Raw genomic sequence first — 24219 nt, 5'->3', positions numbered from 1 at the left:
TCTCTCTTTTCGTCTGGGTGGTTGTTGTCTGAAGGCGGTCGCAAACTATTCAAAAGTGTTCAAAAGTAACTGCAATCTGCACCGAACTGATCGAACTGGCAAGACTCGGAAAGTCGGAAAGTGTTCAGAGCTGTGCGTGGGAGACTGAGACTGGAAGTTTAAGAGCTACAGAGCGATTTGCGTCGTTTCGGCCGTAAAAGCGCAGACCACAAGTGGGATTCGCAGTGCTGGGCGAAGGAAGTGGAAGGAAGGACAAGAAACCAATTCGTGCTCTCGGCTGTGCTGCCTGCGTCTCTCTTTCGTTGCGAGAGCGGGTGCGTGTGTGTGAGTGCGAGGAGAGAATCTGCAAGAAAAAGAAAAGCAACGCCAAAAAGCGGCGAATCGAGAAATAAAACGCAGTGGCGTGTGAATCACGAGCAGCTGAATCATCCAAACCGAATCATCTCACTCGCATCGAGCGATACCTCTTCTGTTGGGCGAAACAAATATCCTATTTCATTGAGGATGGAGCACCACGAGGACAACGCGCAGTTCGACAACTACTTGCAGAACCGCCTTTCCGAAGGTCTGCAGATTAGCGGGGGTGCCGAGCATCATCTTCATCTGGCGGACGCCGTCGTGGACGAACTCTCCGCGCCTGGCATCGCGTCCTCCAAATCGGATCCGGACCAAAAGAACAACGACGGGGAAGAGGACGAGGAGTGGAAGTACATACACGAGGTGCAGCAAAGCGAGAAGCTCCAACAGCAGCAGCAGCTGCAGCAGCTTCCTCTGGCATCGGAAACCGGCAACGGATTTGGCCCCGTCGGGCACTCTGAGGATCTAGTCCTAGGAAACGGAGGTGCCCCTAGTCTGAGTCTGGTCGACGAGGAGGACGTGGGAGTGATCAAGAACGATGGTGACTTGTCCACGAACTCCAACACGACCACTTCCACGGACGAGGTAGTGGCCCAAGATCAGCAACAAACCCAGGAGGCGGAACTGTTGGTAGAGCAGCATCAACAGCAGCAGTTGCAAACCTCTGATCTCCAACAGGAGGACGAGGACGAGCCCAGCTCCGTGGCCACTACCTACGGAACCAGCAGTCTCAGCGAGAATAATCCCACGCCCTTAGATCAAGAGGACCTGGCGGCCAAGCCAGTTGTCCGAGAGTTGCTTGCAGGCTTCGACAATAAGGAGAACTGTGATTATGTCGATGAGCTGGAGGAAAATCACTCCCAGCTGAATCCCAATGCTGTTGCCTTTGTGCCTAACTATGGCTCCCAGCCAACCTCTCCCCTTCCCGCTGCAGAGGAGCCACTACTCGGCCTGAATCCCCGCCAACTGCTGCCTGGTGGTCCTTTGGACGATTTGGTGGCGGAGAGTCCGCGGAAGGGATCTGCCAGGGAGAATATGGATGCAATTGCAGTGCCCGATGAACGGGAGTTCGACATTGAGGCGGATAAGCGACCCCACCAACTGGAGCAGGAATCTGACCTTTTTGGCGAGGGAAATCTGGAAATGCAGTTGCTGAACGGTGTAGGGGCTGCTGAGCCCATTGCTATAGCGGATGTTTTGGATCACGGCCCGGAGACCAGTGTGGATATGGATCTGGATCAGCTTCCAGCCAGTGACGATATCATGAAACAATCGATTTATGCCGATCACAATGCCTCCATTGAAGACATCCTGAATTCCGTGCAACCTCTGCCCACCCAGACGGGTGAAGAGAAGGAACTGCTCCATGTCGAGGAAAAAGAGCATGTCTCGCAATCGCCTTCAACTGAGGAGCTCCAGTTCCAGCAGGAGTTTCAACACGATCAGCATCAGCCGTCATTGTTCAACAACGCTAAGCAGGATCTAATGCAGGCTTCCTTTTACCTGGAGCATTCGTCCCAAGATCCGCAGAAGGACGAGCCCCAGGAGCAAGAGGAGCTTCCCGCAAAGAGCTCGGATATTTTTGGTGACCAGAGTTTGCTGCTGGACACCAGTGCACCGCAGTTTAGCCCAGAGTCAGATTCACCTGTGGCGAAACTAGAACTGGAGTCCCAGCATGCTGACATCGTGGACATTACACCTTCGCCTCATTCTTCTACTGAAGAGAAGCATTTGGTTGAGGACACCAAAGAGCTGGTTGAGGACACCACGGAGCTCGTTGCGGACGCCAAGGAGCTGGTAGAGGAGAGCAGAATCGATCAGGAACCCCATCCCTTTGAGCCTTTTTCAGTCGGAGCTCCTCCCCAGGTAAGCTTGAATCTAAGGAACGGGAATGGCAAAAGTGCCAAAAGTCATCATTATGCACTCGTCATCTCTTTCTCTCGGTTCGAGTGCTGCTGTCATTTACTTATTTGCTTCCATGCCATGCTTCCCCAGCTTTCACTTGCATTACCCTCTGTCAGCTTGAGCATATCCTTGCCTCTCACCTGGATACCGGCGTAGAAAATAATCATTAAATTTGTTGGTATACTCCTTTGTCTCTGCCCCTGGCCTGTGCATGTGCTGCTACCCCTAACCTTCCCACTCCCCCTGCGATGATTTTCTCCTTTCGTATAAGGGTTACAACTTTTTAAGAAACTCACATTTTTCCCTTTTGGGGTTCAATTGAACCGAAAATATTGGTAATTTTACAGAAATTTTATTTATTTTATTTTAACAAATTAAAGCTGGTGCATACTAAAATTCATATCTAAAAAAGAAGAGGCGCTGGAAGCTAATTCTTCGGTCCGGTCCTTCACAAAAATGTTAATTTAAAAGATTTCTTAGTGTGCAGTTCAGTATATAATAAATATATATAAAAGTATATATAAACTTATATTGAAATGTAGAATAAAAACGACAAATACTAGTTCCACTTGTTGTAAGGCAGGCGAATGTTCATAGGCTTCGTCAAGCTATATTTATATATATTTCTCCATTCCTCCAAGTATACAGTGTATAGTATTGCATTTTTATCCTGGGGTGTGTTCCTTGGCTCGCTCACGCGTCGCCCTCGAAATGTGCGCTCTCCTGCGCTCTCCCTTTGTTCGAGCATTTGGGTGGGGTTGTGTTGTGCTGCGAGTCGACTGCCACTCACTTTTACACCCAACAGGACACGCAAGTGCTTTCCTCGCCGAGAGCCGGGGCGCGACATGAGTTGCCTTCGGTGGGGGCACTTTTGTTGGCGTTTTATTTAAGGTACTTAAGGTCAGTCCCATTGGGGTGGCAACCTATTGCCAACATTTTGGGTACTCACCCATTTCTGGAATGTGCCGGTCCTAATTTAAATAAATTAAAAATAATTTTACGAAAGTACAAAACTGTTGATTCCTCGTTCCCTTTGTTTGCGAATTTGGTGAGCTGCGGTCAATGCATTCTAATGGCACTTGGCTCTCTGCAGCTCTCTCTTCTTCTTTTCGTCTGCAGTCTGCACGACGAGCAACAGCAACAGCAACAAGAAGAGTAAATGGCGTTGCCAACTGCTGCCAGAGTTGGCAATCTTCTCGCTCCGTTGCAAGTTCCAGCTCCAGTGCACACACTCGCAGCGCACAGACACGCTTTCATAATTAGAACAAAATAACAGCTGCACAGAGATACATACAAACGTGGTTGGTGGGGAAAAGAGGGGTGCAAAAAGAAATAGCGATGACTTGGTATCTCTAATTGGGTCATAGATTTTCGCTTGCATGTCTCTGCAGCTTTAATGATTTTTGTTGTCGCTCACTTGTTACACTTTTGTTACTTGCATATTGCCTTTGACCCATTGAATTTCTTGCTCCCAATTCTAAAACTCGAAAAAATTGATATTTTGCTTCGAACGACTGTTTTTCCCCGGATACCAAGTATTGCTGTTAATTTAAAAAAATATTTTTTAAAATGCTATATCTTTCGTTCTAACGGTCCGCTTGATCAACATCGTTTTTGTGCTAGTTCTCTAAAATTATAAACTGAATATTTTTTATCAAAAAATTTCTTCAACTGTTTTAGGGCAGTGTCCGTTTTGAGCATTTTTAGGATTTGGGTTGAATAAATTACAAATGACTAGTACAGTAAAACAAATGACTTTAAAAAATAGAAAAATATTTTAGAGAACGAGACCCAATACGTGTAGATTTAGTGAAGTCACCTGATACTCGTAGAGTAAGGGGTATTTTAAATTCGTTTAGCTGTAAATATAAAGATTAATAATACACTTAATGTTTTACAAATATAGCTATACAAGCTTCTTATTCAATCCTATTCTAACACTTATTGCACTTTGTCTCCCGTTTCATCAATCACTCAGCGCTAATTTCAAAATCAGGCCTTATCAAAGGCACCTTGCCTCTAATCAAGCGGCTGAAACATTTAAGAAAAACATGACAAATGCGCAAATTTGTTAACGCGTAAAAAATAACTCAGTTTTTGTCTTCGTGTTGTAATTTCAAAGGAAAAACTGGATGGGAAATCAGAAAAAAAAAGCGAATAGAATTACAATTACAAATACGTTTCATACCGTTGAAAAACTTTCGCCAGAGCAGCAGTTCACACAATTCGCATGACATTTGCTGAAACCTTTTTGGCTTAATTACAAATTATACAATTTACATATACATGAATTTCCATTATTGTTGTGCTAGATGGGATGGAATGATAAACTGGTCAGGCCATAAACATATGTAGTTTAAATATACATACGAACACACAGGGGCGGATGCAGAGAAACCTTTTGGGGGGATATTTTTCGACTTGAAAAGAACGTTTTTTTACAAGTTAAATTAATTAATTTGTTTAAGGGGAATGGGGTCCGCCTATATGTACACATAATTTTGTCTATGTTTTTTCCGTAACTGCCTATAATCGAGAAAATTTTCAATTTAAAACCACAATTCGGGCGTGTGACTAAGCGACCGCTCAAAAATATACATACTAACACGATTGCTTGCAGACATACATTAGGGTGGACGTTTTTAGGTTCAATTGAGCACCTCATATAAAGATATAGTATTTTGTACCAAGTAAAGTAATGCGTAAAAGAATTGTATTAATGACTGTTGGAAATCAAAAATTAGTTAATCATTATTGTCTTAAATATTTATTATTATTTTACTCTTTTCTTTGTACCAGAAATTTAAATGTGCGTTGTGTTGATTGGTAGTTCACACATACATACGAATTTTGTGAGTAATTAAGTCTTGCTGGTTTTCTTTTTTTTCTAGGAACATGTACTTTAATCTTTATTTGAATTAAAAAACGGTATGGTAATTAAACGCTATTGTGAGAGTTTAACGTTTGTGTAACTCCGTTTGTGCATGTGTAAAAAACTTGTTTAATTTTACGGTTTTCTGAAAGCCGATGGAGGTTCAAAAAAGCGGAACAATTGCAGGCCGAAGAAAAAATGGTGCTGCAATATGATTGTTGCTGTGGCGCTGCTGCAGATTTTGCTGTGTGGGTTGACTGGAGTGGAGTTGATTTGCGCTGGCTGGGAAGCACTTGAAACCCGCTTGGCCATGCAACCTGGCCAGAAAGAGGCGCAAACGGAGAAAGAGCAGCACAACACAGGGTCGCCCAACTCAGGACGATTAATTGTAGCGTTCAAAAGAAAATGCTTTCAGCATCATCATGAGTAGGGGATTGCAGATATATTATCTCATGCAGACTTGCTATAAGTGCCCCTTCTAAATTTACATTTCTTCTCAAACACATAAGCTATAGACAGTTGCGGTGCAAAATATAGGAAAAGCGTCGTTACTTTTATTAAAACTAAATCTAGGAACTTTGTATAAATTCAACCCTAAATCAATACATTAGGCATTTGTTAAAAATGGAAATGGAAAATGGAAACTAAATTTCAGATATTAGCAAGTGCTGTCATATGCTAAAATTTAGTGATAAAATTTCAATGGCTGCAGCTGTGCGAATGCACTTACTTCGCTCGGTTGAATTGCCAATCTTCTTGCCTCTCGGTCAGCGTGTATTTATAAAATGCAAAAATCCTCCGCCAAGTGCCAAGTTCAATAGCTTTTCGTACACCACACTCAGAAATTTACGTACATAAAATAATTATTCAAAAAGGCGAGAGACAAGATGTCGCTACATGTTCTGTGGATGCAGTTTGGCCCCTGCAGCGCTTGGATAGCTGTGTTCTGAGTTGGATGCTGGATGTCAGGGGGCCGTCTTGCAGGGTACGGTAGTTGATGGCATATGTCGTCTCATCTCCTGGCATATAAATAGATATTTTATCGTTGCTGGAGGAAGTAGAAGTAAAGGGGTTTTTTGGCACGAACTCATGCCTCCGGAGTGTTCACCGACAGCCTTCTGAAAAATACAGAAAAAGTGCTGTTAAGTGAAGGACAAGCCAGAAAGAGCCCAATGAAACACCTTTCCAGCTATCGCCGTTGGAAGCTTTCCATGATAAATGCTATTTATCCGTTCTTGATGGATATATTAGATAATAAGATAAGAAGACCAGAAGAAGTGGCCACTAGCCACAAGGCTTTATGTCTTGCCTTGAATTTTGTCTAGAGCTCGGGAAGAGCAATGTAACAAAGTCATAAAATAAGAACTGGCAAGAGAGCGTTGCTCTCGTCCGTTTTGCTACGGGCTATTTGCCGCTTCTTTTTCCAAGCGCCAAACCAATGTTCGTGTACTGGCCAACAAACTTAGCCAGGTGTTTTACTACCATTTGCACCATTAACAATTTTTTGGCCTGTGCAAAGTGTAGCTGCCTGCTTGCTGCTCACTCTTCTTGTGTTTCACGTTTTGCTTTATTATGAATTTGCTAGTTTGACTCCTATTTTCTCTTCCCCTCTTTTTCATTCATCTTCCAGCTCACCGTTTTATTGTTAATAGGGGCCTTTGCTTTCGAGTGTTTCGGTTTATGATCGGACTTTAGGTCCGAGTTGACCAAGAAAGCCAGTCAATTTCATGGCTGCGGCTCCGTTCTAATGTGTTTATCCGACTGCAGTGCGGTTGCCTTCTATGTGTATGTATCTATCTTGCCTCCATATTATTTAATGGTATCTTTTCGTTCATTTTTGCACTCGTTCTATACTTTCACAAAAAAATGTTAGGAAAGGAAAAATCGGAAAATCGAAGCCAAGTCATGGAAGTGGTGATGTTAAATCGGTTTCATGTCGGCGCATTTACCACATTGCTTTTTATACCCGTTACTCGTAGAGTGAAAGGGTATACATAATTCGTATGAGCGCTTAGATGGGTAATCACTTTGTATAAAACTTTTCTCACTTCCATAAAAAATATATTTATCAACAAGTTATTGCATTTAATTGACAGTGTTGGATTATCAACCATCAATTGAAGTGGACCCAGCAAGTTCTAAGCTGGCAGAAAAGGAGTTTGCTAAAAAAATCGACTTATTCATTTCGATTATGTATGGAGGGTGGCAAATACTTTGCTTCGCGCTGTTTGGCTCAAATTTATATTGATGCTTATCACAAAGAAAATCTGCGTTAGGGATTAAAATTGGTAAACTAAACTAGAGTTCTGTAGTCACTGAAGCCATTGTTGTTTGTTCAGTATTTTTCACATAGCTTTCAGGTAAACTTCATCTCGCTCTTATGAAGACTCATAGTCATTATTATGTGCAGCGTGGTTTTGCAACACTTTTTGGGTACTGTGTCTTGCCTGCCCCTTTGTCAGACCCCTTATTTTCTTCGCTTCTTTTCTGATTTGTTATTTTGTCTGGGTTGCGAAAAGTTGCCACGGCTCTTTGCCGGTTTTCCTACACAATTTGCGCTGTGTCTAGTATTTTTTCCGTTTTCATTAAACTTTTTCATTGTTCAGCTGTTTTTACTTTTTTATGCGACAGCCTTAATATAATTCATTGACTGGCAGTCTACGCTGTCCAGACCTTAGTTGTTTTAAAAAATATCTCTAATTGTCGAATCTAAATTTATGAGGCCAATGGAGGAACTGGAACCACGCCCAATTGACATATTTCAGATACGTAAAAATACCAACCAAAAACGTTTACAAATGTTTCCCATCCGGGTGTCAACCCTCAATCTGACAAGGGGAATGACAGAAAAGTTATATTTAAAACGATAATCGCATCCAATTCATCTCAGTGCATCTTAGTTTGTACTCCGACAACATATTGCGTGTTCCGTGGTTGTGTGTGTGTTGCAACTTGCCTCTCTTTCCGATTGCCAAACAATTTTAAAATTGTTGGCCTGTAATAAGTGCAGCACAGAAAAACTTGAAAGAGGGGACTTAATGAATTATTGTTTAGCTTACATTTTTTTTTTCAGAAATTTAGTTTCTCACAATTTATTAAACATTTGGCTCATAAAAATTTTGTGGATCGGTTTAGGTCGCCGAGTCACTCTAGATTATTGATCCTTTACTACCCATAACCCACTGTCCCCTAAACCTAAATGTCTAATTCATTCAATTTGCTTTAAATATGATATCACTTTAACTAAAGACGGCACAATTGACTGACTCACAATATTTGTGTTCTGTTCTTCACGTTCTTCCCGATTGGACAAAACTTTTCGCTATTTTAAAAATAGAAATTACAAAGCCACAAGAAGCGCTCGTCACTACATCCGCATGTCTAATAAAATGTGAAATGTCTTCCTCTTTATATGGGAAATCTAATTAAACTTTTGTGTCCTGCACTGTACAATTAGTCCTAACTAAATAAATCTCTGTTTTTAGGCGGTAATTAATCAGACCGAAAAATAATCTTACTGACTGTTTCTTTCCCTGACCTTAAGGTAATCTTTATTATATATATATAATATCGATTGTAATTTTATTTTGTTGTGTGCCTATTTGTGAGCGGTCCTATAGCCAAAAACAATTAGAGATTGTCAATTGCATTCCGTTTTTGGGTACGGTTGCTAGCTGCCTTTTCTAACCCGATGTACTCAATCCGCTTTTGGATCTTTTAGCGAGCCTCATCGAATTTTAAATTCTAATAGTGCGTGGAGACAGAGAGGAAACTACCGAACCTTACGGCCAATAACTTCTACGTAATCATATAATCAAATTTTTTATTTTCTGAAATGAAGTTTGATCTATCAATCAATATTTTAAGGGAAATTTTAGCGTAAATAAATATCGTCGTTTAGAGCATATGTTATTGCTTGAATACATTTGTTCTTTGCTGCTCTGAGCGTGTTCTTCCATTTTTGAGAGAGATTGTGATTTCACTTAAACCTCGTCATTCAAATATCCGCCATCTGTTGAACTTGATATTTTTGTTTATGTGTACAAATCATGTGCGATTCTTTCTCTCTTTCCGCGTAGCCTACCCCACTGTACTATTGGCACTCTCTCAAGTTTACGTCAACTTTCTTCTTCTACTTAATTTTCTGTGTACTGACCGCCTTTATCAAACCTAAAAATTGGCACTGTTTTTGTTTCCAATTTCAAATTGTTGATGTCATCGCCGCGTTCCCTGTGCGGCTTTGGGCAGACACACACCCCTCTTCTCAAACACTAATGCAAAGACCTACGAGTGACTCACTGTAACTCTTTTTTCACGCGTTTTCTTCCATACTAAATAGATTTTGCGAGTATGGAATCGTTTGTGTTTGTTAAATATATTATTTGCGAGAGTAAAAAGAACAGCGTGAAAGGCAATCTTTGAATTCCATTTACCAAAAGCTGCAAACTTAAGTTTCGGTGCTGATAAAATTCTGAACAATAATCGCTGCTATTATAGTTCGACCAGCACTGATAGGACTAGCGGAGGAGCAGCAAGCCCATGCTATATTTAAAAAGTATATTACTTCACTTTTGGTGATTAGTAATCTTGAAATTCGGGCATGAGTCATGGTCAGTAACTAAGGCTTGAACTAAGCCAAGAGAGTTCTTATCTGCCTAAGCCCAGTTTTGTGTTTTATGCCTTTTGGTCTTATTCGCTTCAGCTCACTTTTAACCCCATTACGCTTGAGCAACAGTCCAAACCGAGAATAGCGAGTGGGGACTACACTAGGGGAAATAACACACAGCTTTAAAGTTTTCTGAGCACTTCTAAAATTTGTTTTATATTGACAAAATATCTACATTGACTAGGGAAATATTTGTGATAAGAAATATTTGTTGATACGAATCTACTGGAGCGTTCTGAAATTGAACTAAGTAGTAGTAAGGGAAGTTGTTTGCACCATCAGCAGATTCCTAAAATAAAAGTCTTTCCAAATGAAACACATTTTTTCGAAGTGCAGTAAAAGAAAGTCAGCCGGCTAGCAATTGAGCGAGTGGGCTAAAAGTGAGCAACTAGCAACAAGGAATTGGGAACTCGTAAGGGAAACTGGGAGAGTGTATCTGGGGACGGGCACCGACCGATGGCAAATGGCCCCTGCTGGTGGCATTTACTGGTCAATGACATTTAAGATTTCCTCAGCGCACTGCTTTCGGTGCTGAGAGATAGTCTTGCGTGGTAGAGAAAAGTGCCGGAAAAAATTTTAATGCTACACCAACCCGTCCCATCTCTTCCTGCTTTGGTGGTAGAGTCCGCAACTATCGTCATGTCACTACACTAAGGCACTGAAATCTTTTCCATCCTCTGTATATTTCCCTTCCTTGTATTCGTCTTTGTTTTTGTGACTGTTCGTAGGTTTTTCCGCTTAGTCCATATCTCCATATCCATCCAAATCTCATGAAAACTATTGAAGCAATGCATGGATGCCAATATTTTTTTAAAATCGAGGTTGTATCTTCTTTCAAACCTCATTATTTTGTCCCAGCTAAATAAGAAAAGGTATACGTTCGATGAGTCACGTGGTATTATTTATATTTGAGTTGAAGTCAAGTACTTTACTTTGTTCTGCTGCCTACCTTTCTCACTTTCACAAGGTAAGCTTTCCCCTGGTTTGGTGATGTCATTATATAAGTTATTTGTACTGGTAATGCGTGTGCAGGGGTCAACCCCTTAAGAATAAAATCCCACTTGAGAAAACGCAGCCGTTTAATGCAAAAGACATGATTGGGAAAATGCTTTTTCTTATTCGTAGTCAAAACTAGTTGGTCGATATTGAAATGGTCGTTATATTATGAATTTTGATATTACTAATATTACTTTGATTATTATATTAATAATACTAAAAATTAAATGTTACACCCGTTACATATAGCGTTTATAAAGTATTACCTTGGATTTGGGAAAACCCTAATAATATGCCCTACGCGCTTTTGTTTAGTTCGTCTTATATACTTATGTATATGGTAGTGGTTTTGTGCTGTGCCAAGTGTGATTTATTTTCCTCGCCCGTTATCCGAAGGGCGAAATTTCTTGGTAACTGGTACTGCAAGATATTTTAATGAAATAAAGCCATAAGTAACACCGTCCCAATTACCAACCGTTGGCTTTTTTTGTTCGAGAACAACCGAAGATGTGTTTGATGCAAAGCTTATTGCAATTGTCGATTTAACAACACGTAAAAGTTGTTAGGGAAGTACAGCGGAGAGAGAAAAGAGAGATTGACGCCGAGCATACTGGGCATTATTTTTGGTGGTGATAAAGACGTGTACCCCACCACTTGTTTGGGGTGTCTCACACACCAGCTTAATACCAATACTACCAGTGTCTAAGTATAGCATTTTTTAGCATGGCTCATAAATTTATTCTCCCATAAGTTGTTTTTTACTCCACATAAATACTGTATCTTTCAGATGGAGGAGTATGCTGCCTTTAATGCAGTTCCTGGCTCTGAAGCTCAAATGGATGACGAAATATCTGCAGCGAAGCAAGGTATTAATCCGTTTGCCCAGCCCTTTACGCCCGCGCACTTGTCGGTGGAGAAAGCGGAGGACGATCCTTCTCTTCATCAGCCAGAGACTCTGGCCACCAACTTTCAAGAACTTCAACTGCGGGAGGAACTAGTGGAGGAGCAATACGTGGGCTTATCTAGTGTTCCTTCAAAGTTCGATTTATGTGATAAGGTTGCTAATAACACTACAGAGGAAGTGGAGGACACAAAAGAGGATCAACACGCTATTGGAAATTTTGATTCCGAAGACAAACAGTTTTCCGCTTCAGAGGAGGAGCTGCTGCCCGCTGTGGCAGACGTCGTTGTCGAGAAAGAAGAACTTGCCTCTGACAAGAAAATCATATCTGAAGAGTTTGCCTCTATCAAAGAACAGCATGCTGATCCCGAGGAGCAACTACTGTCTGCTGCTATAGGGGAGCCTCTGTCTGCAGCAGGTGAGGAGTTTTTGTCCGAAGCTGCAAAAAATACGGCTATTTCTGAAATTGAAGAAGATGTGCTCCCGAGTAATGAGCCTTCAGTGGACCCTGTTCCAGAAACCAAAAACGAAGATGAAGTTACGGTACCCCTAGCTGAAGTAGCTTCTGTTGCCACTGTTACTGCAGCTGTTGTTGCCGCTGCAACTAAATCCAATTCAACGACTAAAACAGGAGCCACTGCTAAACCTAAATTAGCAGCCTCTGCAGTCAAGACATCCACAACGAGCTCCTCATCTGTTGCCGGAGCAAATAAGTCGGTCGCTGGTCGTCCACGCACCGCTCCCGTTGCAACCAAAACTACAAGTACAGCTTCCAAACTTTCGACTGCAGCTCCACCAACAACAACCACTCGGAAACCACTCAGCAGCAATGCATCAGCCTCAGCAAAACCTGTGCCCAAGTTAAGCAGCACACGACCGGCCACTGCTCCTGCGAGCAAGGTGACATTAGGGGCCAAACCCGCAGCTAATAAGCCGGCTGCAAGTGGAACTGCTTTGGGAACTGTATCTGGAAGCGGAACCAGGACTACAGCTCGCCCTTTGACCAGCGCTCCAGCTCGCAAACCAGCCACAGGTGGAACCGGATCAGGAATTGGAGTGAGCTCCACTGCTCGCAGACCAGCTGCAAATGCACCAGGGACTGGATCGGCTCCTAACAGCGGTGCTACATCCAAACCACGGCTGGCCGTCACTTCGACAGCCCCAGCCAAGCCGAAGACTTTGTCGCCTCGCGCCACTTCCGGCACCACTACTGTGCGCAAGGTGCCCAGCACAAATGTCACTTCTCTCTCAGCTCGCAGTCCAACCAAGCCTGCAGTCAATGGGCAATTGGGCAAGACAACCAGCTCCAGCTCCACCACAACCACTACAACCACAACGATCACAAAAACATTTACCGCTCGCCCCGCTCCGAAGTTTAATCACTCGGCAAGCTCATCCATTAGCAACGCAAGTACCACGCGAAGGCTGGTTTCTAGCAGCTCCTCTGGGACAACCGCGGCTACTCTGAAGAAGACATCGCCTTCGAAGACATCGCCAGTCAAAGCAGCCTCCAAGCCGCTGACACCAAAACCCAAAGAAAGCGTTACGAATAAAGCATCGCCAGCTGTACTAAAAGCGCGAAAGTCTACACCCCTAAAGGGAGCCACCCCAATCAGGGCAGCAGGAGTGGCTCCACCTAGTACCACTGCAACAACCAATGGTAATGCGGAGGAAGCCAGCAGGCAAAATGGAAATGGCCTTCACGACTTTGAGGAGGCACAATCTGTTCCCGAGCAACCTGCACAAAATGCGGAGGCGTCCCTTTTGGATTTTTAAATTACATCCCAGTTTCTGGATCACAGAGCTAATGCTACTTTACTAATATTATAAACATATTACGCAAAAGTATTTAGCGAGAACAAAAAATAACGAGTCACGATCAAATGAATGAAAAAACGAAAAACGGCATCAGCATACTGATAACCAATTTATAAATTGCTACTAATTGGATTTAGTTATATTCGATTACATCTTTGATTTCTTGCTATATATTTCTATCTATTAATATATTTTATTAAAATGGGCCACGAGCGAAATAATTTGTGTGCTACTTTGTGAAGAAAATGAAGCAAATGTCACTAAGTGCTCCGTTTTGTTTAAGATGTAAGATGTTTTATTTATTAATTGTTCCTCACGCTGTTATTTTTGCTCGTGTGGTAAAAGAAAATTGTGTCGAATTGTGGCAACGCTTCGTAATAAGCAGCAAAGTGGCGTCGATATAATCAACAGATAACAATTGTCATTTTAAAGAAAAAATAAATAAGCAAAAAGTAAAGAATTTTACTAAAAAAAATACAAAATTAAAATTGTCGTGTAGCAAGAACAAGAAAAAGAATTATAATCCAAGTTTAACTGTAGCTCTTAGTCGGCGTCTTAACACGTATGTAACGAAAACTTAAAACGAATCAAAACTAATCCAACAAAATACAACGCAATTTGGGCAGCTGAAGCCGTAGACTGCTAATCACTAAAACAATGGATAGGAATCTAAAAAAAAATCCTACCACCAAGTTCTTACATACTCAAACACATAAATTAACTTGGTGTCCACTTTCTGTATTCGTTTCTTCTTTTTTTGTTAGAAACCACTTATTACTGAAGTTGGATCAAAAAGAAAACGTGGTAATTGAGCAGCACTAAAAACATGTTCATCTTTGGTTATTAACGAGAAAAAACTCTTATCCAGTGTTAAATTTTAAATTGAAGAAACAAATGTGAAGGATATTTATTTAAAACATTTTTAAATGCGTTTGGCTTTTACTTTTTGTGACCTAGGTCGAAGTGTATTATTATTTTATAATTTGTTGATTATGCCACACGAAACAGAAAGCAACAGAATTGAATGTAACTCAAACACCCCTATACGCACTCTATACATGTATGTTTAAAACGATATTATAAATTAAAAAAAAAAATGAACAAAAAAATACTTAAAACAGAATTATACTTTTTAGTTGTTTTATTTTCGATAACTTTTCATTTTTGTTTAAAAACTATTTGATTACGTGGAAGGAGATGTCAACGACTCGAATTTATTGTACGAGAAACCAATTATGCCTGCTTTCGTGAAAGTGAACCCCGAATGGATATTTTTAGAGACTAAGTTGCTAATGTTGAAAATTTGCCTTTATATAAATCAAATATACATCAAATATACCCGCTAATGGGTACCTATTGATCTAGTTGTCTAGTTTAAAGAGTTAGTTGATTTGCATTATGGTTTTGCCGAAGTCCCCGCCCAGTGCCCTTCCCTTTAATTTGCCTTATTATTAGTGGTTTTCCATCTAAGCTTAATGATATTTATATTACATGTATTAAAAAAGTCGAAGACAACATGAGACAGAGAGACTTGGGACATAGCCAACAAAACAGAGCAGCAACCCCCTGAAACTACGGGCACAATTTGTTTCGCTTGAATGGACTAAAATACAAATCAATCGAAATCATTTCCAACATCTTCATGAACAGACTGATTAGGTGACTCATAACCTACACTGCCGGCCGATTGGCCTCTTGACAAACCAGGGTGGCTTGCTTTTAGTTGGCTAGTGCATTATTTCCGTTGCATTAAGTCAAAGGAACTTTCTTTTTATATATATTTACAAATATGTACACATACTTACGTGCATAAACAATTCTCAAAATGCTAACCATTATGGAAAATGAAAGCACTATCCGAAATTAAATTTACAACAAATATACATAAACCAAAAATACTTATTTAAAACGATAAATATCTATCCAAGATCTTATTTGTGACCATGTAGTAACAAGAACAAAAATAATAAAATACTACAAAAAATATATTACGAATAAAAGTTAAAAACATAAATGAATTTCATACTGAACTGCAACTGTATTCGGGGTTGCTTTGATAAGTAATTCAAGTAAGTACTCAAAATGTGCAAATTTCTTAAGTTGCATTTGCATAGCTTTGAGGAAATAATTATTTTTTCAGTTCGAAGCTTGCAAGGCAGAGGAGACTTTTTAACTCTATAAGTAATAAGCACAGACCGTCCGTCCTTCTTTCCGCTTCTACGCATAACCGTCTCAGGTTTTAAGCTATTATTGAGCAACTTCCCAAAAGTCTTATTTTTTAAAAATAATTTTGTTATTGTTGCAAGGGCAAACTAAAAGTTATATTTTTTTCCTGTTTTAAATATTTTGAATTCTTGGTTATAAAATTCATACAAAATACATATATAATTACTTTTACAAATATCTCTAGAACGGATGCTTTAAAAATTTAGTTTTAGCGATTTTATTGATCCAAATTTACAAAAAAAAGGTTAAAAATCTATTATTTTTGTAAATTATTTTAAGTAGGAAAAGGACATTAATAAAAATTGGCATTTGCTTTAGTAATGAATTCTCCCAATCCGTCGCTTCTATCCATTTGCATTATGGCCAAGATGGCGTGAACAAAGGCGTGATTGTCTGGGGGCTAGAAAACTGGATGAAATAGGGGCCTTGGGAGTATGCGGTTTTCCAAAGGGAGTGGCGTACTGGACAAATTAAATTATTGCGTGTGGAGCTATCGTCTTCGCTGAATGACTCACTCCTGTGCTGAGACTAATGAATCATTATCGAATGAAGCGGGACCACCACCCTCATACACTTGTAGCCGTATTCATTTATATAAGCCGGTACGCGCTGGTTATTTATAATTTGTTTTACAAAGACGATTATGTTAAAATTTGTTGATACATTTTGACTCTTTTATTTAGTTTTAGGTCTGATGCTTATAAAAGTCAACATACGTTTAAAATACGGCTAGTATTTTTCCAGTTCAAGTTTTAAGGGTATTTTCTTATCTACTAAATCCATCACATCAGTGGTATGGAGTTAAAGGGATTGTGGCCATATTTGTGGTACTGCAAAACTTAAAACTAAATATTAGTAGATTTCAAAGCTCTAGAACTTTGCCCTCTTTACGAAAGGGGTGCCACCATTTTCATGTGCCGGGCGCTTGTTAAAGGGTTTTTTGCCGAACTTATTGTTCCCAATTTTCTGGAACTTAGCGGGGGCGTGGGACTTCGCAATAGCTGCGCGTTTCCTAGATAATCTGTGCTTTAGCAGTGAGTTCGGCTCAATAAAAATGGGAACGTTGTTTACGATTTTTTCGTTGTTCAAAAAAGATTTGCAGAAAGCGTCATCGGTAGTGAACTTCACTACGGCCTTGTTTTTTAGCATCTGGACGCTCTCGATATCTCCGCTCTCGTTAAACACATTCCGCAGGTCGGCTTCGGTGGTATCTACAAGAAAAATTGTACAGTATGAAAAAAATGTATAATATTTTTAATGGTACACAAAATACAGATTAGGGCACCCACCTGTGGTCAAGTTAGTCACAAGAATGGTCTTTCCCGAGGTGCTGCGCTCAAAGCGCAACAGTTTCAACTCCAAATTGTTAACAGTCTTCCCCTGGAGTTGGTCCAGAGCTTTTGTGGCGGCTTCTGCTTGCTTAAACGTCACAAAGGCTAAAACTGTCTTGCTGCACACAACATCTAGATTGTCCAGTTCCCCAAACTTTTTAAAAATCTTCTCCAGGGCGTTGGCACTGTAGGACTCATGCTTGCCCAAATTTTCGACTACCAGGGTAAGTTCAGCGGTTTTCAACGCTTTTGCAGAAATTGGTTGCACTGTGATGAAGCGAGAATAAAGTTCGGTGCTGTGCAGTTTTAGGACCTTGGGGATATCGTCGACTGATACCAAACGAACAAAGGCTTTGGGGTTTAGGCGGTTAGCGGATAAGGTAACAGACTCCACGGGAGCTACCTTCTCGAAAAAGGCCTTCAGATCCTCGATGGTGACTTTGGGCCCAAACAAGCTAACCACCACAGTGCGTTCGTTTAAAGCATCTTTGTCCTTCGGCTGGGATATGATCAAAGCCTTGTTTCCAAGGGTCAGCGCCTTGGGTTTGGCCTGCAGAACAGCTTCCGCTGCAGCTGGCGTATCAAAGGCGAGAAGAACTGAATTAATGCCATTCTTAGAAGAAAACTTATTCACTGCGGAGATCGGTCCAAATTTGGCAAACAAGGCTATCAGCTCCTGGTTCTTGTACTCTGTGTGGCAAAAACAAATTAAATTAAAGTATTTTGTAACAGCTTCCACAGTCAAATAATAGCAATGCTAAGGTACCTTTTGGTAAGTTTGTGGCATATATGATTGCATTTTTTGGAGTTTCTGGAGGAATCTTGCCGAAGCGTACTTTTGGAATTCCAGTCTTTTTGTCCGCCTCGTCAGTGCTGGGTTTTCCTGGTTTCTTAGCGTCCTTGCCCTTCTTGGATACTGGTTCCTCAACAGGTGCCTCATCATCATCGTCGGAGTCATCTTCCTCCTCCGCGGCTGCGCTATTGGAAACTTCACCAGGTTCCACATCTTCCTCATCATCCTCTTCTTCTTCGCTATCGTCTTCTTCATCTTCTTCAGCCTCGTGGTCAAGTAAATCTTCGGCCTGGAATAAGAAAAACCACTTACTAACGTGCTCTTTGAATTTCAGCCGTCATTAACTGAAAAACCTAAGGGTGAGGCTAAGTAGGTACATGACTTTAAAATTTGGAAAGCCACACGATTATGTTCAAGACCAAGTCTTTCGAAACTAAATACCCAGATGTGCAGATGCACCCCAAGGGAGGTAGGCCTTTATAGAAATATCCACAGAGGAAAGACCACGTTTTTTTTGGTGCTTACCTCGGAGTCGCTGTCGTCAACTTGCTCGTCATTTTGGGCCTCTGCGTCGGACTCCTCCTCGCTTGACGGCGGCACTTCCTTCACAGGCTGCTTTCTGGACTTCTTGGAGGGCGACTGGGCGACCACGTTTTCCTCCTCTTCCCTCAGCTTCTCCACCCTGTTCGCGGCCTTCTTGCCCTTGGCAGCTACGGCTTTCTTTTGTGCCATTTTAGCGGTTTCTCGAGTTTTAGTAAGAAGCGGATTAAGATTAAGTCAAATACAAATCGGGTGGACAACGCGTGGTTTGCCGGACTCAAGTGCACGTGGAAAGATGGAGCAGCGGAAAAAGTGTCGAAAAAGAGGCAAAAAACATCGATGGGTCGATGGAAAAATCATCGATGTTTTTATCTGTAGCCATCGTTGGCCGAACGGTCGCACCAAAAACTGCGGAAAGTGTCCTCGGTCACTTAGCCGCGTCACACACCCCGTATGTTGGCGGCAAGTAAACAAAAGTATTCTCACCAAAAACTGCACGGACTGTCCTCGCTTACCTAGCCGCGCCACCATCCCATATTTTGGTGAGACCGGCGATAATATTCGATATATTTGGCTTACGGACAGTGTTGGCAACGGCGGAACAAGTATACACATAAAAAATTAAAAAAAATTAAAAAAATTGCAGCACCCAACGACTCAACGCACTTACATATATTACTACTCAGAGTGCCGAAAAACAAGGAGCGGTGTGTGCGGATAACCATTTAGCAGGAACACCAGCGAATCAGCAGAAGCGACGCAGCCGCCAATGAACACGATGAACGGCGGGGGTGGTGGAAACGGAGGAGCACTGGGGAGCAATGGATCCAGCACAAATGTGACAGCTGCCGGAAGCAGTGGTGGAGGAAGCGGGGCGGCCAACGACGAGGCCGGAGGAGATGCCAGCTCCCGACGCCAGGCGACGAGGGTCTTCAAGAAGAGCTCCTCCAACGGCAAGATCACGGTGTACCTCGGAAAACGGGACTTTGTGGATCATGTCACGCATGTGGACCCGATTGACGGCGTCGTCTTCATCGATCCCGAGTACGTCAAGGACCGCAAGGTCTTCGGCCAGGTCCTGGCCGCCTTTCGCTACGGGCGCGAGGATCTGGATGTCCTGGGATTGACGTTCCGTAAGGACCTGTATCTGGCGCACGAGCAAATCTACCCGCCCATGCAGCTGGATCGTCCGATGACTCGTCTGCAGGAGCGGCTGATCAAAAAGCTGGGACCCAATGCTCATCCATTTTACTTCGAGGTTCCACCGTACTGCCCCGCCTCGGTGTCCTTGCAGCCCGCCCCTGGGGACGTAGGCAAGTCCTGCGGAGTGGACTACGAGCTGAAGGCCTTTGTGGGTGAGTCCGGGTCTGGTCTTGTGGGAGTGTCTATGCACGGCGGTCAGCCAAAGTCAAAATCATTGATGAGCGATTGCAGCAGTCGATACAGGCATTTAGTATACGTATTTCTACATTTCACTCTGCAGATATCTATATACAGTTGAGCCTTGGGTGCGTGGATTCTAATCCCTAAGTGCCGCAGACTTCGGTCGAGAATTCCACACCAAAGAAGTTCCAGATAAAAGCCGCATTTTAGATAGGTACAAAACCAGCTTCCTTTCGGAGTTGTAAACTTTATTGACGTTATTTTACTAGAATCTTGGTTAAAAGTCGCATTGAGGTTCGACTGTAAGTGGGTTGTATATGTGGTTTTGTGTAATTTAGCGCATGTGTCACGCGGTCGGGAACACGGGGTTAATTAATCCAGCTACGTCGGGCTGCGCAAAAATGTCATTGGGCTTGGTGACGCAGCGTCCCACCTAATTGAAATTCGACGCTTCTAATTGGAATCTGACTCGCCGTAGTTGTATCAAAGCCATTGTTGTTGCTCGCTTTAATTAGGCACCGCCGTTGTCTTTGATGACGTTTTGCTCACCAATATCCGATTGATGGATATTATTCTGGAAAACCTTTTTATTTGCAAGCTGTTATTTTCTACTGACTTCCCATTAACTAATTTTCTTTTGTTTAGCCCTGAAGTAAACGGATAAGGTATGTTCAGCGAATTCGTAGGTGCGATTTTTGGAAACTGCCTGCGCATTTTTGAGACTCGCACACGCAGCTCCCATCGCACAGTACCTGATTTTTTCCCTTCCCCTGATCCACCCACTCCTGTCTTTCTTGGGTAAATAATATTATCTACATATGTATTTTGTTTGCCTTGCTTTGTTCATAAATTTTTGTTGGTTTTATGGCTCTTGTTAGAATTTCGCTCTTATCTAGCAACCAATTTGCGTGCGGCCATAAAAAGATTAATGGAGTAGCAGCGATGCCAATTGCCGTCTGGGTGGGCTTTTCTATATCTAAGGGATTTGGCTGTGGATGCACTACTTTATTTTCGTGTAGTTAGCAGCAGCAAATTGAAGATCCGATTTTTAAACGAAAATGCTTTCATCAACCAGTATCTACTGCAAACCTAAACACAATTCGTAGAACTTGAACACAATGTTGATATTTCTATAGTTCGTAGAAACGATTTCACAGCTCTTATTTTTCGCTCATGACGCTGTGGCCGAAGCTTTTATTTACTTGGCATCTGCTGATTTGTGTATTTAATGTGCCTATGCTCTGTGTTTCTGGTATAAACAATAAGCTTACGGAGCTCATATTGGCGCGGAACGATTTATGATCATCTGAATGAAAGATGTTTTAATGACATCTCCCAAAAAGAGTCGTCTATATTTGGATACCAACAGTCGATTGTCGCTAGGGTCGCATTAAGAGGTTCCTGGAACTCGTACCGAAATGTGCAATATCAATGACGAATTTTCTAACAAACGAGCAAGTGACACACCCCCTCTTGGGTTACGCATACGTCATGGGATTTCTTCAGCTGCTTTGTAGTGATTACTCATAATGTTTATCCTTGATAGGTGAGAATGTAGAGGACAAGCCCCACAAGCGGAACTCTGTGCGTCTGACTATTCGCAAGGTTATGTACGCCCCCTCCAAAGTCGGCGAGCAGCCATCAATCGAAGTCAGCAAGGAGTTTATGATGAAGCCAAACAAGATCCACCTGGAAGCAAGTTTGGATAAGGAGCTGTACCACCACGGCGAAAAAATATCGGTCAACGTTCACGTGGCCAATAATTCGAATCGGACGGTGAAGAAAATCAAGGTATGCGTCCGTCAGTTTGCGGATATTTGCCTCTTTTCGACGGCCCAATACAAGTCTGTGGTGGCCGAGATCGAGTCGGAGGATGGATGCCAAGTTGCGCCCGGATTCACCCTGTCGAAGGTTTTCGAGTTGTGCCCCCTTTTGGCAAACAATAAGGATAAATGGGGCCTGGCTTTAGATGGCCAGCTCAAGCATGAGGATACCAATTTAGCGTCTAGCACGCTCATTACCAATCCTGCACAGCGAGAGAGTCTCGGCATTATGGTGCACTATAAGGTTAAGGTGAAGTTGCTGATAAGTTCGCCGCTGCTGAATGGTGATCTCGTGGCCGAGCTTCCGTTCACACTAATGCACCCCAAGCCCGAGGAGGAGGAGCACCCGCTGTTGGGCGAGCGATCGCCGCGGGCTAGTTTGGCCGGGGGCGGTCAGCCGCTAGTGAGTTTAGGTGACGGTGGAGAGACAGGATCGGCGGCTGGGGGTCAGGACGTACCCACCACAACCAATCTTATCCAGCTAGACGACGACGAGGCGCAGGATGATGACATAATATTCGAGGACTTTGCCCGCCTGCGCCTAAAAGGCGCCGAAACGGAGGCCTAAATGCAACGGGACTTATAAAGTTTTCGGATTGAACTAATTTCCCATTTAAAGAAAGTGAACATCATTTTCGGCATTTGTATATGAACGTGAAAAGCTAGAAAAAATTTGCAGAGCCGCTAAATGTAAAGTTTTGTACCAATAGCCACGGTAAATACTTTGAAGTAAGCTATTTGATATGTGTAGGCCATACGTTCTAGTATCAATAGGGTTTAAGCTGAAAGTGTACGAATTTTAAAATGTGAAATTGTTTAACAAATCAACAAACCAAATCTACACAAAATACACATGCACATGAACACAAAACACGCCATGTATTTCGGCCACGCCTGCAACAGTTTAAAAAATGCACAAAATTGCATTTGTTTTACCTAAAATGTATACTTTTCTTTTTTCCTTTTTAACATATTAAATGCTAAATTCAATGTTACACAACACGCAAAGTAAGAGATGCTTATGATGAAATTTTTTTGAATTGTAATTGTGACAGTTACTGTCTGGCATTATATATATATAATAAGCTTTATTTGCCACTATTTGAAATTTGTGTATTTTTTGTTTGTTGTTAAATAACAACTTTAGTGATGGCAACGGGAAGTTTTACATATACAGACAACTTTAGAAAACATTCACGCCAAAGTGTTTAGAGTAATTTAATTTTTTAACAAAATATAAGAAGAAAGCTAACTATTTTCTTATAAACTGCAAGCAGTACTGTATAATTTAAAGAAAAGCATTGAATATATTTTTATAAATGTAACTACGGCACGAAACTATAATTGAAAGTTAAATAATGCTGTCACAGACACATTTTAAGAACCAACCACTTTGTTTTACAAAATATTTAACATAATTATTAAATTACTCATGGAAATTTACATGGCCACTAACTAAACACAAACCAAACAATAAAATTGTAATTTACCGAAGGGAGATTTCCGTTAAAAGGGCTTTTAAAATGTCCACCGTTGTTTATGGATCGGTTTTGCCACCTTTTATTTATATACACGTGAAGTACTGTTTGAAATTAGGTAAAAGAACAATTATAAATGGTCAAGTTCTCCGGCAACTCAGTTCATTGGGAGGTGTTTTTCCCTCTACAGGCAAAATAGCCAACTAAAATAAAATGGAAATCAGCATTTGAGTTAAATATATATATTGCAATATCGCACGCATCTACTAATAATTGGCAATGTCTATATCGAAATTCTTCAACGAAAAATAAAACTCGATTAAGAAAGTAGGTGGTATTATTTTAGAGATCAACATTTGGAATATGATCACCATTCCAATCGTAAACCAAGCCAACAGATAATTAAAAGGAAATAAATAAAATTATTTGTACATTAAGGCTTTTAAACGTCAACTTAAGCTGGAATTCCATTTTAGAGCCTCTATCCGCCTAACAACAGAAAATGTAAGAATAAAGACATTGAAACAATGTTGTCGATTTCAGAAATAAGCATATTTTAAAATGCATTTTTATAACTCATATATATTTTTACCCTAAGATCGACGTACAGATTTGTTAAAATGTTTTTATCAAAAGAGAGAAAGTGAAATCAAGAAGTTAATTCATATAAACGTGCATTAAATACTGGTTAAATGGATACAACATGCTAAAAAGAATTAAAATATATTAGAGCAATTCATATTTATAAATGTATATTCAAGTGCGAATAGCAAGTTGCATTGTTTAGATTAAATTGTGTGAATACGATAATTAATAATAATGTGTGAAATACTGGGAAAAGTAAAGCATTTAAAACGTAATTATTCTCTGTATGCATGTCTCTTAAAAAAACAGCAATACAACTAGATTCTTGAAATTTGTATGACCTTTCGTGATTTTCTCTGCAGTTGATCCAGCTGAACACAAAAATTTCGCCATGATTATAATACGGAACCAGTTCGAAAAAAGTTTCTAATCTAAAATTAAATATACGTGGCTGTCATTAACATTAACAGCAAATTATACCCTTTCCTTTTTCCCTTTTTTGTTGGTTGACAAATTTGGCGCAATAGTATAATACCCTATAAATG

General features: G+C 41.1%; 3 protein-coding genes across 3 annotated transcripts; 2 read left to right on the top strand and 1 right to left on the bottom strand.

The window, feature by feature from the left end:
- The first annotated feature begins 5 nt into the window (after window positions 1-5).
- On the top strand, window positions 6-14643 carry LOC108036894 (205 kDa microtubule-associated protein). The gene is made up of 2 exons (XM_017113272.3): window positions 6-2223; window positions 11584-14643. Exons 1-2 carry the CDS (start codon window positions 505-507, stop codon window positions 13471-13473), a joined length of 3609 nt encoding a protein of 1202 aa, XP_016968761.1. The 5' UTR covers window positions 6-504; the 3' UTR covers window positions 13474-14643.
- A 1750-nt stretch (window positions 14644-16393) lies between these two features.
- LOC108036892 (DNA-binding protein modulo) lies at window positions 16394-18717 on the bottom strand. The gene is made up of 4 exons (XM_017113269.3): window positions 18391-18717; window positions 17839-18154; window positions 17031-17762; window positions 16394-16952 (listed from the first exon to the last, which is right to left on the bottom strand). Exons 1-4 carry the CDS (start codon window positions 18595-18597, stop codon window positions 16612-16614), a joined length of 1596 nt encoding a protein of 531 aa, XP_016968758.1. The 5' UTR covers window positions 18598-18717; the 3' UTR covers window positions 16394-16611.
- A 241-nt stretch (window positions 18718-18958) lies between these two features.
- LOC108036893 (beta-arrestin-1) lies at window positions 18959-23109 on the top strand. Its single transcript, XM_017113270.3, has 2 exons — window positions 18959-19760; window positions 21335-23109. The coding sequence occupies exons 1-2, from the start codon at window positions 19175-19177 to the stop codon at window positions 22177-22179; spliced, it is 1431 nt and encodes a 476-aa protein (XP_016968759.1). The 5' UTR covers window positions 18959-19174; the 3' UTR covers window positions 22180-23109.
- The last annotated feature ends 1110 nt before the right edge of the window (window positions 23110-24219 follow it).

This window comes from Drosophila biarmipes, chromosome 3R (assembly GCF_025231255.1).
Source record: "Drosophila biarmipes strain raj3 chromosome 3R, RU_DBia_V1.1, whole genome shotgun sequence".
Lineage (NCBI taxonomy): Eukaryota > Metazoa > Arthropoda > Insecta > Diptera > Drosophilidae > Drosophila > Drosophila biarmipes.
Note: the sequence above shows the minus strand (reverse complement) of the source record. Positions and strands in the feature narration are given on the sequence as shown.